The sequence below is a fragment of the Rana temporaria genome, chromosome 1, assembly GCF_905171775.1.
Source record: "Rana temporaria chromosome 1, aRanTem1.1, whole genome shotgun sequence".
In the NCBI taxonomy this organism is placed as follows: Eukaryota; Metazoa; Chordata; class Amphibia; order Anura; family Ranidae; genus Rana; species Rana temporaria.
Window position 1 is genome coordinate 21928397 of NC_053489.1, and position 16466 is coordinate 21944862.

A 16466-nucleotide genomic window follows, 5' to 3' on the forward strand; every position below is an offset into this window, starting at 1 on the left:
CGGTCGGGAACTGGTTAAAGTGGATGTAAACCCGATTCCTGAAATTTGAGTTGAGCACATATATCTGCAGTATTTTGTTATCTATTGTTAATGAGCTAAGTCCCACAGCTCTCTTCTGAATGGTTCCTCTGTTATCAGCCTGAGAACTCCTGACATATTTTTTTACTTTTTAGACAAAAGCAGCCTGAATCTTTTGTCGAAGGAGGTTGCTAAAATAGAGTAGCAGAGAGCAGCTCCTATTACAAAACAGCTCTGAGAGTCTCTTCCTATGATGAGAGGGGGTGTGTGCCTTTCCTCCAATTAGCAAAGTTAGCTATCTTGGCTGTATGCCCAGACATCACACTCGGTGTTAACCAGAAAGAGAAAATCTCCTAACACAATCTCAACTTTCTAAACAGTATATAAATGGGAAGACAGCAGATATACATATAACACCTATGTAGGGAGATTTGGTTCATCCCTGTGTATCATCAGAGGCTGTTCACTTCACTGGGTGTATGGAGGGTTTACATCCACTTTAATGTTTAAATATGTATATTATAATTTGACTTTGGTCAGTATATGTTTTCTGGAATTTCTCTCTGGTTTAATGATAATGATGTAGAATTTAGGAAAAAATATACATCCCAATAATCCAGCACTGGAGGCCAATATGGCGAATATTTCCACAGCCACCATGTATTTCCCTCTGGTGCTCAGATAGGCCGGGATCATGGCAATCCAGACACTGCAGAAAACCAGCATGCTGAAGGTGATGTACTTGGCCTCATTAAAACTGTCCGGTAATGTCCTCACCATGAAAGCCAGAAGAAAACTCACAGCTGCCAGAAACCCCATATAACCCAACACAGAGTAGAAGCCGATAACTGACCCTTCATTACACTGAATGATAATCTTCCCAGGATAGGAGTCCATGTCATACTCTTGGTAGGGAGGAGACACTGACAGCCAAATAACACAGATCAGAACTTGGACAGAGGAGCAGATTATGACAACAGAATTCGAAATCTTCTCTCCCACCCACTTCCTCCAGTAGCTGCCAGGCTTGGAGGCTCTGAAGGCAATGTAGACAGTAATGGTCTTGGCCAGAACAGAAGAGACAGCGATGGAGAAGAAGATCCCAAATGACATTTGTCTCAGCATACAGGTTATATCCACAGGACGTCCGAGGAACAAGAAGACACAAAGGAAGCTCAGCAAGATGGAGGTCAGGAGGATGAAGCTCACAGTCCGGTTATTGGCTTTCACAATTGGAGTGTCCCGGAATAAAATAAACAATGCCAGCATATAGAGAGTTACGGCAGAGCATAATACAGAAATAATATAAAAGGCTTGAGACAGTATGTCCACCTCATAGGAGAGATAGTCATATGTTTTAGGAATACATTTCACTTTTCTCTCATCTGGCCAATGGTCATCAAGACATTTATGGCAGATCTCACTGTCTGTAGGAGAAAAACTGTATGTTAGAAACCTTCCCAATTATAAAACATCAATAACATAACACATAACAGACATCAGTCCTTATATAATTATGCATTAGTATTCATTACCTGTTACATTAGAGATTTCCCCATCAGAACACGGCACACAGTGATAGCAGCAAGCATGGATTCCTCCAGATGGACCTTTCCTGTATCCTGGAGGACAGGGATCATTGCACTGAGCATGGGGAGTCTAAAAGGAATTTTTTTTTAGGTAAAACCTTGAGTTTTTAGCAAAATAACAAAATAAAGGCAGACATTACAGTTACATTACAATTCGGTACAGGAGGTATAAGAGGGCCCTGCTCATTAGAGCTTACAATCTAAAAAAGGAGGGTCAATTAATACAAAAGGTAATAGCTGTGGGGGATGAGCTGCTGGAGAAAGTAGAAAAGTGTTAGTTAGAAGCAGGATAAGCTTCTTTAAAGAGGAGCGTTTTCAGGTATCGTCTAAAGATGGATAGATTAGGGGACAGTCGGACAGATTGGGGTAGGGAGTTTCAAAGGATGGGAGGAGCTCTGGAGAAATCCTGCAGGCGAGCATGGGAAGAGATGACAAGGGAGCTACAGTAGGTGCCGCCGATTTTTTTATATCCAGCGTGATGTGATCGTGCTGGATACCGCCGCTGTGAGGCTGTGCTTCTCGCGCTCACCGCCCCCCCACGAGATGCAGCGCATCCATAGGAATGTATTTCGGGCGGCGAGCGGGAGGAGCGACAGAGCTTGGCGCTGGCTCCCACGATGGGGGTCCCGGGGTGGCCAATGTCGCGCTGCCTGACTGCGATTATGTATATAGTGGGGTGCCAGTATGACATGAATGGAAGACTGCTATCATTGTAGATAAAGAAGGATCTCGGCTCCCTCCAGTGGTCAAGTTGGTTACAGCGACCCGTTATTTACTTTTGCATTGAGTAGAGGGAGACACAGACTCCCCGCACAGCCTTCTGGGGGAGGTAATTTAAGGAAGAGTACATCCTTGGCTCTGGCTCTCTGGACCGCCTCTCCAAGCAAAAAAATAATACAAACTCGAAAAGTAATTACAGTCAAAACTGTAATAATGATAAATAGAAGGAAAAAGTTAACAATCATGCCAAGTTCTTTAGAGGTCTCATTGAGGGGAATTGCCCTTTCTTCCTGTCCTGGAGAAGATGTCTCTAATGAGGACACATGCAGTAATATAAAGCTAATGAGAGTTCTAGCTTACCTATATTTTCTGACTGTTGGAGATTTGTCCACTTCCAGGAATCCTTCAATGTCACCTTCCACTACTGTATCACAGCCTTGCCTGTCACAGGTCATACAGTGCCTTGAAAAAGTATTCATACCCCTTGAAATTTTCCACATTTTGTCATGCTGCAACCAAAAACGTGAATGTATTGTATTGGGATTGTATGCAAAAGATCAACACAAAATGGTACATCATTGTAAAATGGAAGGAAAATTATAAATGTTTTTCAAAATATTTTACAAAAAATATCTGAAAAATGTGGCGTGCATTTATGTTCAGCCCCCTTTACTCTGATACCGCTCACTAAAATCTAGTGGACCCAATTGCCTTCAGAGATCACCTAATTCGTAAATTGAGTCCACCTGTGTGCAATTTTTTCTCAGTATAAATACAGCTGTTCTGTGAAGCCCTCATAGTTTTTTTAGAGAACCTTAGTACACAAACAGTATCATGAAGGCCAAGGAACACACCAGACAGATCAGGGATAAAGTTGTGGAGAAGTATAAAGCAGGGTTAGGTTATAAAAAATAATATCCCGAGCTTTGAACATTTTACGGAGCTCTGTTCAATCCATCATCGGAACATGGAAAGAGTATGGCACAACTGCAGGAGAGCGTTCATCAGAGAGACAGCCAAGAGGCCCATGGTAACTCTGGAGGAGCTGCAGAGATCCACAGCTCAGGGGGGAGAATCTGTCCACAGGACAACTATTAGTCGTGCTCTCCACAAATCTGCCCTTTATGGAAGAGTGACAAGGAGAAAGACATTTTTGAAACAAAGCCATAAGAATTCTTGTTTGCAGTTTGTGAGACGCCATGTGGGGGACACAGCAAACATGTGGAAGAAGGATCTCTGGTCAGATGAGACCAAAATTTATCGTTTTGACCTAAAAGCAAAACACTGTGGCCCAGATTCCTAAAGACTTACGACGGCGTATATCCAGATACGCCGTCGTAAGTCCAATGGCCGCTGTCGTATCTATGCGCCTGATTCATAGAATCAGTTACGCATAGATTTGGCCAAGATACGAGCGTCGTATCTTGGGGTGCATATTTACGCTGGCCGCTAGGTGGAGCTTCCGTTGATTTTTGTGTTGAATATGTAAATGTGCAAGATACGCCGATTCACGAATGTACGTACGCCCCTCGCAATTAGTTATGCCGTTTACGTAAGACATACACCGGCGTAAAATTAAAGCTGGTCTCTAGGTGGCGCAGCCCATGCAAGGTATGGATGTCGGAACAAGCGTATCTTTTTACGTTGTTTATGTAAGTCGTACGCGAATAGGGCTGTGCGTAAGTTACGTTCATGTCGTAGGCAGTGTTCAACGTATCTTAGGCATTCTATCCGACGCATGCGCACTGGGATACGTCCACGGACGGCGCATGCACCGTTCGTTCGAAGCGTCATTTACACGCCCACTTCTTCATCATTTGAATTTCGCGTGCTTACGCCGGCACATTTACGCTATGCCGCCGTAACTTAGGACGCAAGTGCTTTGTGAATACTGCACTTGCCTCTCTAAGTTGCGGCGGCGTAGCGTTAATACAATACGCTACGCCCGCTCAATGTAACGCCGCCCTATGTGAATCTGGGCCTATGTGTGGTAGAATACTAAGAGCCGGTTCACACTGGGGCGGCACGACTTCGGGGGCGACTTATCTGTGCCCATCCCTGCTGCCCCATCCGTGCCGCCCTATCTGTGCCGCCCCATCTGTGCCCATCCATACCGCCACATCTGTGCCCAACCGTGAAGGAGAAAACTTACTTATTTAAAACGTTTTATAACAGAAACCAAAAAAAGAATTTGTTTTTCAAAATTTTCGGTCTTTTTTATTTTTTTTTGCAGAAAATAAAAACCCCAGAGGTGATTAAATACTACCAAAAGAAAGCTCTATTTGTGGGAACAAAATGATAAAAATGTAGTTTGGGTACAGTGTAGCACGACCGCGCAATTGTCATTCAAAGTGCAACAACGCTGAAAGATGAATATTGGTATGGGCAGGAGGGTGTATAAGTGCCCGGTATGGAAGTGGTTAATTGTAAAACATTTTTTAAATAATTAATAATTTTCTTTTCGCTTCACAATTACAGTATGTGCCACTTTGTGTTGGTCTGTTGCATAAAATCCCAATAAAATACATTTACATTTTTGTTTGTAACATGACAACATGTGGAAAATGTCAAGGTGTATGAATACTCTTTCAAGGCTCTGTATACAGTATATCCTGACAGCACTATGGCCAGGTCGTCCGGTTCTTCCATCATACAGTATGAAGGCCTCCATTAATCGCACAGCCGCTTGTCAGCGGGCAGCACGCTCTGTGTTCGCAGTCACTTCCAGACACTGCAAACACAGGGTGTGCCGCCCGTGCCCCTCACCCGGGCCCGGCAGCTTTGTCCTCTGGATACTGCCGAACACAGTTTGATGTAAAGAGCCAATCAGTGGTTCTTTACTACATGATCAGCTGTGTCCAATCACAGCTGATCACAATGTCAACAGAAGCCGATTACCGTCTCTCTTCACCGCTCCTTCTCACACTGTCAGCGTGTGGAGGAGAGGAGAAAAGAGCTGATAATTGGACTCTACCAAACTGTGTCTGCAAATCGGTGCCCACCACTGCTGTCATTTAGAATCCACCACTGATGCCTATTAGTGCCCACTACTGCTACTAAGCGGTGCCCAACACTGCTTCAAATCAGTGCCCACTACTGCTTCCAATCAGTGCCCACCACTGTTGCCAATCAGTGCCCACAACTGCTGTCTATCTGTGCCCACTAGTGTCTCCTTATCAATGTCACTAATCAGTGCTACCTACCAGTGCCCATCAGTGTCGCCTACCAGTGCCCATTAGTGTTGCCTACCAGTGCCCATCGGTACTGTAACGGTCAGGAGTTAACACCGTTACGTTATTCCATTCCACCAACCCAAGACAGCTTCCGACACGCCACAATCCAGCAGACAGGACCCATTGGATTTCCCCCAGAAGAACGAGACACACAGCTCTGTTCTCTGGTTCCAAACAGAATGACACTTTAATGGAAAACTTAGGCTCTTTTTATACAGTTGAAAGCATGCTGCAGTAATCAAAGGGACAATGACACACTCCACCCAGAACATCATACAATTGGTGCTAACGAGTCCCCCTCAATCCACATCTTAGCCAGACTTTCTGGCACCGAATCTACATGAGTTAATTACTATAGCTGACATGGCAGACGTCATGACTTCGGCTCTTTTCACCTTCTATTCAATACACATTACTTTAGTAAACATAAGTCAGACATCTGACCTTTAGAGGGTGCTAAGTCACATCACATATTATCATCAATAGACTTTCACACAATACAGTGTCAATTAGCATAGCACAATGAAATATCTTAGGAGCCAGACTTAATTAACAGAATCTATATATATAAAACTCAACGTGTCTGTGTGTGTATGTATGTGTGTATGTATGTATGTATGTATCTATGTATGTATGTATGTATGTATGTATGTTCCAGCATCACGTCCAAACGGCTAAAGATATTAACATGAAACTCGGCACACAGGTTACTTATATGTCAGCAACAAACATAGGATAGGTGGTTTAACCCTTACCCACCCCCATTTGCCATGGTCAGGGTTTTCCTTTAAAGTCCCATTCAACTCTATGGGAAATGCATGTTACTTCATAACTTCCAAACGGCTGTAGATATTTCGATAACACTTGGTCACATGTTACTTATATGTCCACTTAAACTATAGGATCGTTAATTTATCCCTTAACTACACCCATTTGTGAGGGTCGGGGTTTTTGTTTAAAGTCCCATGCAAATCAATGGGAAATGTATGTTCCCACATAACTTCTGTACGCCTGGAGATATTTCAATAATACCTGGTACACATATTACTTATATGCCAAATAAAAATATATGACAGTTACATTAACCCTTACCTACACCCTTATATAAAAGATGGGTATATTTATATTACTATGATTTTCCTCCCCAAAAGGTTAAGATAGGAAGACCGGGCAACGCCGGGTATTCAGCTAGTAGACAATAAAATGCAATCACAGCAAGCGTTTATCACTACAGCCAGGTAGCTGGAGGTGATTAACATCAATTAACATCTTAGCAGTATGTGTCCCATCTCATGTAATTCAAGATATAATTTCTCAGTCATCCTATGCCCCTAGTGGACATAGGATGACCCTAGACCCAAGAGTCATTGGTGAAGCTAAACCAGGAGTACCCCGCATCCTTCAAGCGCCTCTGGGTCCCACGGGCTATACCGTTACAAGTACCATCTATCAGTGCTGCCTATCAGTGCCCATCAGTGTCACATATTTGTGCCCATAAGCACCCATAAGTGCCACCTATCAGTGCTGCCTACCAGTGCCCATCAGTGACACCTATCCGTGCCCATCAGTGTTGCCTAGCAGTGCCCATCAGTACCATCTATCAGTGCTGCCTATCAGTGCCCATTAGTGTCACATATTAGTGCCCATCAGTGCCACCTATCAGCGCCAATCAGTGGCACCTACTAGTGCCCCTCAGTGCCGCCTACCAGTGCCCCTCAGTGCCACCCACCAGTGCCTATTAGTGTAGCCTACCAGTGCCCATCATTACCATCTGTCAGTGCTGCCTATCAGTGCCCATCAGTGCCACCTATCAGCGCCCATCAATGCTGCCTACCAGTGCCCATCAATGCCGCCTACCAGTGCCCATCAATGCCACCTACCAATGCCCATTAGTACCACCTATCAGTGCCACCCATCAGTGCGGCCTTATCAGTGCCCACCAGTGGCGCCTCATTATTGCCTATCAGTGCAGATTATCGGTGCCCATCAAAGCCACCGCATCATTGCAAATTAGTGTAGCCTATCAGTGCCCATCAGTTCTGCCTCATCAGTGCACATCAGTGAAGTAGAAAAATGACCTGTTTGCAAAGTTTTATAAAAAACTATGTAGAAGGTGTTTTTGTTTTGTTTTTTACACATTTTCGGTCTTCATTTGTTAATTTAGCAAACAATTAAAACTCAGTGTTGATTAACGACTTGACCACTGGGCACGTAAACCCACTTAATAACCAGACCAATTTTCAGCTTTCGGTGCTCTCACAATTTGAATGACAATTACTCAGTCATACAACATTGTACCCAAATGAAATTTCTGTCCTTTTTTTTTCACACAAATAGAGCTTTCTTTTGGTGGTATTTAATCACCGTTGGGTTTTTTATTTTTTGCGCTATAAGAGAAAAAAGACTGAAAATTCTGTAAAAAAAAAAAAAAATTATTTGTTTCTGTTATAAAATTTTGCAAATTTAGTATTTTTTCTTCATTCTTTTGCATAAATGTGAAAGATGAAGTTACGCCGAGTAAATAGATACCCAACATGTCACTCTTCAAAATTGCACACGCTCGAGTGAGGCCCGGAGCAACTGGAAGTCAGTGTAGGGCCGGCCATGACAGGGTTAACAGAAACCCTAGTAGCTGTGGGGGGAGGAGCAGAGCAGGGGAGGAGAGATCACAGATATCTCTTACTCTCAGTTTCCCGGGCAGAGGCAGCGTGGGGGAGTGAAGTTGGTGGGGGAGTGAAGTTGCTGCTGTGTCTGCTCAGCCTGCAGGGATTTCGCTTGTCCCAAATTGTCACGGCGATGGCTGCGATCGAGGATTTATTCGGGAGATTGAGGGCGGAGGCGGCTATCCGGGGTGAGGACTGGCTGCAGAGGCAGTTGGGGGCGCTTTTATCGCAGGATGGAGGGGACATGGGGCGCATGGCGTCGGGGCCTAGCCGCGTCCAGACCGGACAAGCAGCATCGGGGCCGGAGCACACAGGTGTGGTGCTGGCGGAGTCGGGGCCTGAACGGTCGGTCCGGGGAGCAGTGCGGGCACACGGGGACACAATTCAGGTCGCATCGGGGCCTGATCACACAGGCATGGGAGCAGCGTCGTCGGGGCCTAGTCACACAGGCCGGGGGGCCTCGCGGACGCGCTCGTCCCGCCCCCCCGCCGGTATTCACCCAGTATATCCCCGGGACGGCAGAGGGGGGATAGTGGACATAGCAGGGCCCCTTCGGGCCCCCCCGCGAAGCGGGCGGCGGGTATTGTGTCGGAAGGCCCAGCCGGGGGCACCAGGAGTAGCGTGGGTGCAAGGGGGGGACGGCCAGGGGGCTCAGATGCGGCGGCCTTGCCCGCCCGGCGTGTGGATCAGGCAGTGACGGGCCCGGTGGTGGGGTCTCGGCGAGTGGGATCGCAGGCCACGGTGGCTAGCCCCCCAGCTTCCTCGGCTAGCCACTTGCAGGAGGTGGAGCGCGTCGGCAGCAACAGGGTTACGCCAAGCAGGAAAGCTTCGGCAAAATCGCCGCACGGGTCCAGGGCCCGCAGGGGGAGTGAATGCGGCCCTGGGCCTTCGGCCTCCGGGACCGAGCCGCCCGGTGGGTCATCATCGGAGGAGGAGGATCGGTCGGAGGGAGAGCGGTCGGGATCTGAGGACGAGGTCTTGCCCAGGACGATACCAGCAACGAGGGATTCGAGACGGTCGGCTGATGGGATTGCTTCCACGCAGCCCGGTAAGTCATTTTACACTGATGTTTCTAATAGGCAATGTGTTGATGTGGTTGAGAGGAATGTGGTTGTTGCACCGGCGTCCCAGGTTACGGATGCACAGGTGGGTATTGCTGGAGGTGATGTGGGTTTGCAAAGGTTTTTGTCGGGGTTAGAGGCTCTGGTCAGTCAGCTAAAAGGGGGGGACAGACCTCCCGCAAGCCCGGCGGCGGCTTGGGGGCCGGTCGGGGGAGCTACGGGGGTGGCCGCGGCGGCGGTGGCGGCTGCCACTACGCCGTTGGTGGTAGCTGGAAAGGAGGCAAGTGGGGGCGGCTTGGGGGCCGGGGCATCAGTGCAGCCGGAGGTTACCGCCGAGTCGGCGGGGGCCGCTTCAAAAAAACGGGATTTAGTACGGTTAGCGGATGAGGCTAGGGGACAGGTTTACACCTGTTACGATGCGCCGCTGGGGTCGCATCTGAAACAGGAGGTACGGGAAAAGATCTGGAAGAGCGAGTACGTGGAGATATTCGCGCTGTTACCGCTGGAAAAATTCAATTTGGACAGGGTAAAACCAGAGGATTCTAAGAAGGAAGATGAGGAGAAGAGGAGGTACAGGCTAATACCTCGCACGTTTGCAAACTGGTCGCAGGCGTATTCCATTTTGGCCAGTGTGATTGGCGAGAAGAACCCCGAGCACTGCTCGGCGCTCTTCAGTTACCAGGAGGCGATCAGTGAGGCCTACAGGTGCTATGGGGGCACAGGTTGGCTTAGATATGACGAACAGTTCAGGCAACGTCGGGCGATCAGGCCGGAAATTCGTTGGGACGCCAAGGACATTAGCCTTTGGATGCGGCTTATGACGGCTCCGAGGACGTCGGCGCCGTTTTTTCAGGGGGGGGCCGGCGGAGCCTCTTCCCTGGGACAGTCGGCCGGAAAGAAAAAAGGGGTTTGTTGGCAGTTCAACGAGGGTAGCTGCAAGTTTGGGGGGTCGTGCCGATACAAGCATGAGTGCTCCGGGTGTGGGGGTAATCACCCCTCTTCCCGCTGCTTCAAGCAGGGCAAGGGACGTCCCGGGGATTCTTCAGGTAAGAGGGAGCACCCCGGTGATGGTGAGAAGGATGCTGCCGTTTCTCGGTAGGTATCCGGACAGAGCGGCGGCTCAGCTCCTGGAGGAAGGTTTTACTGTGGGGTTCCGTATTCCTTGTAGCTTGACGGTGGTTCCGCCGCTGTCCAAGAATTTGCGTTCGGCTCTCCAACACCCCGAAGTGGTTTCTGAGAAATTACGGAAGGAAGTGGGGCTAGGCCGCATGGGGGGCCCGTTTGAATCCCCCCCTTTGGAGGGTCTGGTGGTATCACCGTTGGGGGTGGTACCGAAGAAGGAACCAAACAAGTTCAGACTCATTCACCACCTCTCATTTCCGAAAGGGGGGTCGGTAAATGATGCGATTGATGCGGGCGATTGTTCGGTGTGCTACACATCGTTTGACGCGGCGGTGGGATGGGTCAAGAAATACGGTCGGGGGGCGTTGATGGCCAAGTCGGACATCGAGGCGGCCTTCCGGCTGTTGCCGGTGCACCCGGACAGCTTCAGACTGTTGGGGTGTCACTGGGGAGGGGAGTTCTATGTGGACAAATGTCTGCCCATGGGCTGCTCGGTATCCTGTGCGTTGTTCGAACAATTCAGTTCCTTTTTGGAATGGGTGGTGCGAGACGTGGCGGGAGTGAATTCAGTCATCCACTATCTAGATGACTTTCTCTGCATTGGACCGGGGGGGTCACGGATTTGTGCAGTTTTGTTATCTACGCTAGAACACGTAGCGGAACGTTTTGGGGTGCCTTTGGCGCCCGAAAAGACGGAAGGTCCTAGGTCTGTCATTCAATTCCTGGGCATAGTCATAGACGCCGAGAAGATGGAATGTCGTTTGCCGCAGGATAAGCTAGAAGGCCTCAAGGCGGAGGTCAGGGGTATGATGGGAGTGCATAAGGTGCAGCTGCGGGCTTTGCAGTCGTTGTTGGGTAAGCTGAATTTTGCCTGCAGGATTATCCCGATGGGGAGGGTTTTTTGTCGTCGGCTGTCGGCTCGTGAAGGAGCATAGGGAGGACCTGCGGGTATGGCACTCTTTTCTAGAGGGTTTTAACGGCAGGGCCTTGTGGATGTCCGGCCCGGTCAGCAATTTTGACCTGGAGCTGTATACAGATGCGGCCGGGGGTGCGGGCTTTGGGGCCTTCTTTCAGGGTCAGTGGAGCGCTGGCTCTTGGCCGCAGTCTTGGGTGACTGCGGGCTTTACAAAGAATTTGGTGCTGCTGGAGCTGTTTCCAGTGGTGCTGGCGGTTGAGTTATGGGGCACGTCTTTCCGGGATCGGAAGGTGCGCTTCCATGGGGATAACTTGGGGGTCGTGCAGGTGATCAATCGAGTTACCGCATCTTCTCCCCCAGTGATTCGTCTCCTGAGACACTTGGTGCTGCGCTGTATGCAGCTGAATGTGTTTGTGTATGCGGTGCACTTACCGGGTGTGGACAATGTCGTGGCTGACGCTTTGTCTCGGTTTCAGTGAGACAGGTTCCGGGAGCTGGTGCCGGAGGCAGAGGAACGGGGGGTCCCTTGTCCGGAGTGGCTGTGGCAGATTCCATTGGAACAATCTCCACCTGGATTAGGAAATCGTTGAGTGCGGGTACTTGGGCGGCCTATGAGAAGGTATGGTCGGAGTGGAGCGATTTGGTGAGGGAATCGGAGGTTCACCTTTCGGGACCGGAGGTGAGGACACTGGTTCTGTATTTTTTGTCTAGAAACATGGAAGCGGGAGTGTCGCCGTCGGCGTTGGATAAGAAATTGGCCGGGTTGGCATTTCTGTTCAAATGGCAAGGGTGGCCGGATCTTACAAAGGACTTCTGGGTGCGACAAGCTCTGAAAGGGTACAGGAAACAGGGGCGGCGACCTGACGCTCGCCGCCCGGTGTCTTTCGAAGTTTTGAGAGGAATCCTGGCTAAAGTGGGGGCGATATGTTCATCCAGGTTTGAAGTTACATTGTTCCGCGCGGCATTCGCGCTGGCATTTTTTGGGGCCTTTAGGGTGGGCGAGCTGGTGAGCCCGTCGAAATTGGTCCAGGGGGGCATGGGAGTTGCGGATGTCGGTTGGACCCCGGAGGGGGTCACGTTGTGGCTCAGAAGGTCCAAAACGGATCAGAGTGGCAAGGGAAGGGCGGTTCATGTGTTCCCAATTGAAGGGTCGGAGTTGTGCCCGGTCGGGCTGGTAAGGGACTACCTGGACATACGTCCGGGGGTGGGGGGCGCCTTTTTGGTACACGAAAATGGGTCCCCGATGTCACGATATCAGTTTGTGGCAGTGTTTAGGAAGTGTCTGGGGGCATTGGGCCTGGTGGCAAAGGAGTTCTCGGCTCATTCCTTTAGGATCGGGGCAGCTACGGAAGCGGCAAGGAATGGACTGGGTGAAGAGGCAATAAAGAGGATAGGGCGTTGGGAATCCAGGCGGTTTCAATTATATGTTAGGCCGCAGCTGGTGGCTAGTTTGGGTTGAAGGTCTGGGGAGTGGGGTTTTGAGTTACGGGGCAAAGGGGGTGACAGGGATTACTCAAAAGCGGGTTATCTCTATGTGGGTATGTTGGTGACGTGTTTTTTTTTTTTGTTTACTGTTTTTCAGGTACTGGACCGCTTTTGGTCTGGATAATGGGCCACTCCTATGTGGTTCGGGGGGCCAGACGGGCGGATGATCGCCCGACCGGTCGTCAGCTGGGAATATCGAGACAGGAGGCGAGTGTAAGGTGGTTGGGGGTCCCCGGGATGTTATGGAGCAAGGTGGTGCCGGAGGTGCACAAATTTGCACAGCTGGACAGGCCACCGGAGGTTCTGGTGATTCACGCCGGGGGGAATGATCTTGGAGTGAGATCGATGATGGAGATAGCACGGGACATTAAATTTGACTTTCAGCGGATCCGGATGTCCTTTCCGGATACGATAGTGGTGTGGTCAGACATGGTGGCCAGGTCAACATGGAGGATGGCCAGGTCGGTAGAGGGGGTGAATCGGGCGTGCAGGAAGATAAACAGAAATGTGGGGCGGTTTGTGCTCAGGAACGGGGGGCTAGTGGTTCGGCACCCCGAATTGGAAGTGGACACATGGAGATACCTCAGGAGTGATGGTGTTCACCTCACGGACGTGGGGATTGATATGTGGGTGTTGCGTTTAGAGGAGGGGGTACAGCAAGCGATGAGGGTGTGGAGGTGCTCCCATAGGTAAGGGGTTACCTTTGGGTGCTGGTGGCGGGTGTTTTTGGACTTTGCAGGAGAAGATATTACCCCAAAGATGGACGCCAGTACCCAGCGGTGGGAGGGGTCCTGAAGGGGTTTCTAGTTCCCAGTCTACTAATGTAGCTGGAAGGTTGGTGAATGGGGGCACTGCGGTCAATGGTCGTCTTTGAGCCAGCTTCGGCTTGAGGCCTATGACCAGAGGTTAGGACACCGCAGTGCCAAAAAAGTGTTACATAGTTACAAAGTTTAAAGGTTAACGAGTTAAGGGTTAATGGGTCCTGCAAAGTCCAGCACCATGTTAGAGAGGTTATTATCTCAGGAAATAAGTGTTTTTTCTCTATGTGTTATTGGTTTTTGTTATTGGTTATTTATGATTATTTAAAGAGTATTTAAAATAAAGGAGGCTGCTACGGCCAGTTTTTACTCCAACACTAAGTAGTGGACTCATTATTTATTAAAGGTTAAGTGGGGGTATTAACTGTAAAGGGGCTTTAGCGGTCAGGGTGAATTCTGGTATACCATAGTCATGGAATGGCGCCAAACTTCGCTACTTAAAAATCCCCATAGACGACGTTGCAGGGTATTGTGGGGTATTGCGGAGTATTGTGGGGTATTGCGGAGTATTGCAGGGTATTGCGGGGTATTGCGGAATATTGTGGGGTATTGCAGGGTATTGCGGAGTATTGCGGGGTATTGCGGGGTATTGCGGAGTATTGCGGGGTATTGTGGGGTATTGTGGGGTATTGCAGGGTATTGTGGGGTATTGCGGGGTATTGCGGAGTATTGCGGGGTATTGCGGGGTATTGTGGGGCATTGCGGAGTATTGCGGGGCATTGCAGGGCATTGCGGAGTATGGGGGCATTGCAGAGTATTTTGGGGTATTGCAGAGTATGGGGGCATTGCAGAGTATGGGGGCATTGCAGAGTATTTTGGGGTATTGCAGAGTATGGGGGCATTGCAGAGTATGGGGGCATTGCAGAGTATGGGGGCATTGCAGAGTATGGCAGAGTATGGGGGCATTGCAGAGTGTGGGGGCATTGCAGAGTATGGCAGAGTATGGGGGCATTGCAGAGTATGGGGGCATTGCAGAGTATGGGGGCATTGCAGAGTATGGGGGCATTGCAGAGAATTGCACAGGGAGGGATGGATGGCTGGATCTGTGACTGCATGTGTCACAGATCCAGCCCGCAGCAGCAGCAGCTGCTGCTGCTTCCGCTCTCTCCCCTCTCCTCTCTCACACTGTACCGTTCGGTACAGAGAGGAGAGGGAGGAACCCGCGTCATCACATGACGCCAGTTTGTTTACTAGTGATCGCTCCGTCATTGGACGGAGCGATCACTTGGTAAACCGCCGCTATCAGCGGCGATTTACCGTGATCCGTGATCAGCCGGGTCCGGAGGACCCGGCGGTCACGGAGACTCCCGTGTGCGCGCCCCACACGGCGCGCGGGAGCGCGATTCTGGGAGGACGTACATTGACGCCCTCCCAGAGTTAAGCAACCGCCTTGTAGACGTATTTCGTCTATAGGGCGGTTGCTAACTGGTTAAATACCACCAAAAGAAACATCTCTTTGTGAGAGAAAAAAATGATACAAATGTAGTTTGGGTGCACATGGCCAAATCCACAAAGCAGATGCGCCGACTTAACTCGAGATTTCTAATTTTACTCTGCGCATATCTTTGCGCCCGATCCTCAAAACGAGATACGCCTTAAAATCCGTATTTTCCGTCCTACCTAAAATAATTACTCCGGCGCATCCTCGGACGCAAATTACGCTAGTCACGCCGCTGTTTTTGATAGGCAAAGATGCAAATGAGGGAGATAGGGCGATCCACATAATTAAGTGTGTGCGCCGTAGATTACGCCCTGTGCGCACCTGTTAGTTTCCCTGCGCAAATTTACACGTTATAAAAGCAGCCCTAATTTTACACATGCTGTGTAAAGGTCTGCTGAAGCAACAGCATTGAGGAAAAGCTGAGAACACATATTTGCTGGACTTCAAACTGTCTGCCAACATGCCCGGGCCATCCATGATCCTAGCAGCACTCGCTACTTCAGAGGCACAAAGAAGGAGGAGGGCACAGAGGAGGAGGAGGAGGGCACAGGAGAGGGTATACCGCCCACGCCGAGATCTCTTTGGCATGCCTGCTTCTGAGGTCTATGGCAACTACCGATTTAACCGGGAAGCCATCCTGGAATTAACCAGAATCCTGCAGGATGATCTCACCACCCCAACCCAACGATCCCATGCCCTGCCACCTCTCATCAAAGTAATGGCAACACTCCATTTCCTTGCCACTGGGTCTTTCCAACGCACATGTGGAGGTCTGGCTGGGATGGCACAATCATCCATGTGCAGGTGTGTGCACCAAGTAGTCCCTGCAATACTGAGACGCATGAGCAATCAATTTCAAAAACCCACCCAGGAGGACCAGCGATTGCAAACCATGACAGACTTTTACCACATTGCCCGATTCCCATGGACCATCGGGGCCATTGATTGTACCCATGTGGCACTACAGCCCCCCCATGAGACAGAGCACCTGTTCCGGAATCGGAAGCACTGGCATTCCATAAATGTCCAGGTAATCGTAGATGCCCATGGCCTCATCTGGCACGTCTGTGCAAAATTCCCTGGATCCTGCCATGACAGCTATATATTCCGGCAGATCAAAATCTGCAGAGATTTGGAACAGAACAAGTATGGAGACAGCTGGCTGGTTGGTGAGTGACATGGGTGTGAGGTATGTCCCCCCCCATGATGCAGACATCACGAGGGGCACATGCATGACTAACATCCTCCTGTCTTTTCCCTTCCAGGTGACTCAGGATATGCCCTGGGACCACATATGATGACCCCATTCAGGAACCCCCAAACCCCAGGAGAGCAACGCTACAACTAGGCTCACATACGCACCCGGGCAGTTGTGGAGCGTACATTTGGGCTGCTGAAGT

General features: G+C 49.7%; 1 protein-coding gene across 1 annotated transcript in view; it reads right to left on the bottom strand.

The window, feature by feature from the left end:
* Positions 1 to 485: 485 nt before the first annotated feature.
* Positions 486 to 16466, bottom strand: part of LOC120928287 (vomeronasal type-2 receptor 26-like) — a 39537-nt gene continuing 23556 nt past the window's right edge. Inside the window, exons 4-5 of the mRNA XM_040339394.1 lie at positions 1554 to 1677; positions 486 to 1445 (exon numbers count right to left, since the gene is read on the bottom strand). Of these exons, the coding sequence (XP_040195328.1) occupies positions 538 to 1445; positions 1554 to 1677 (1032 nt within the window). The 3' untranslated portion in view covers positions 486 to 537. The remainder of the gene's footprint in view (positions 1446 to 1553; positions 1678 to 16466) is intronic.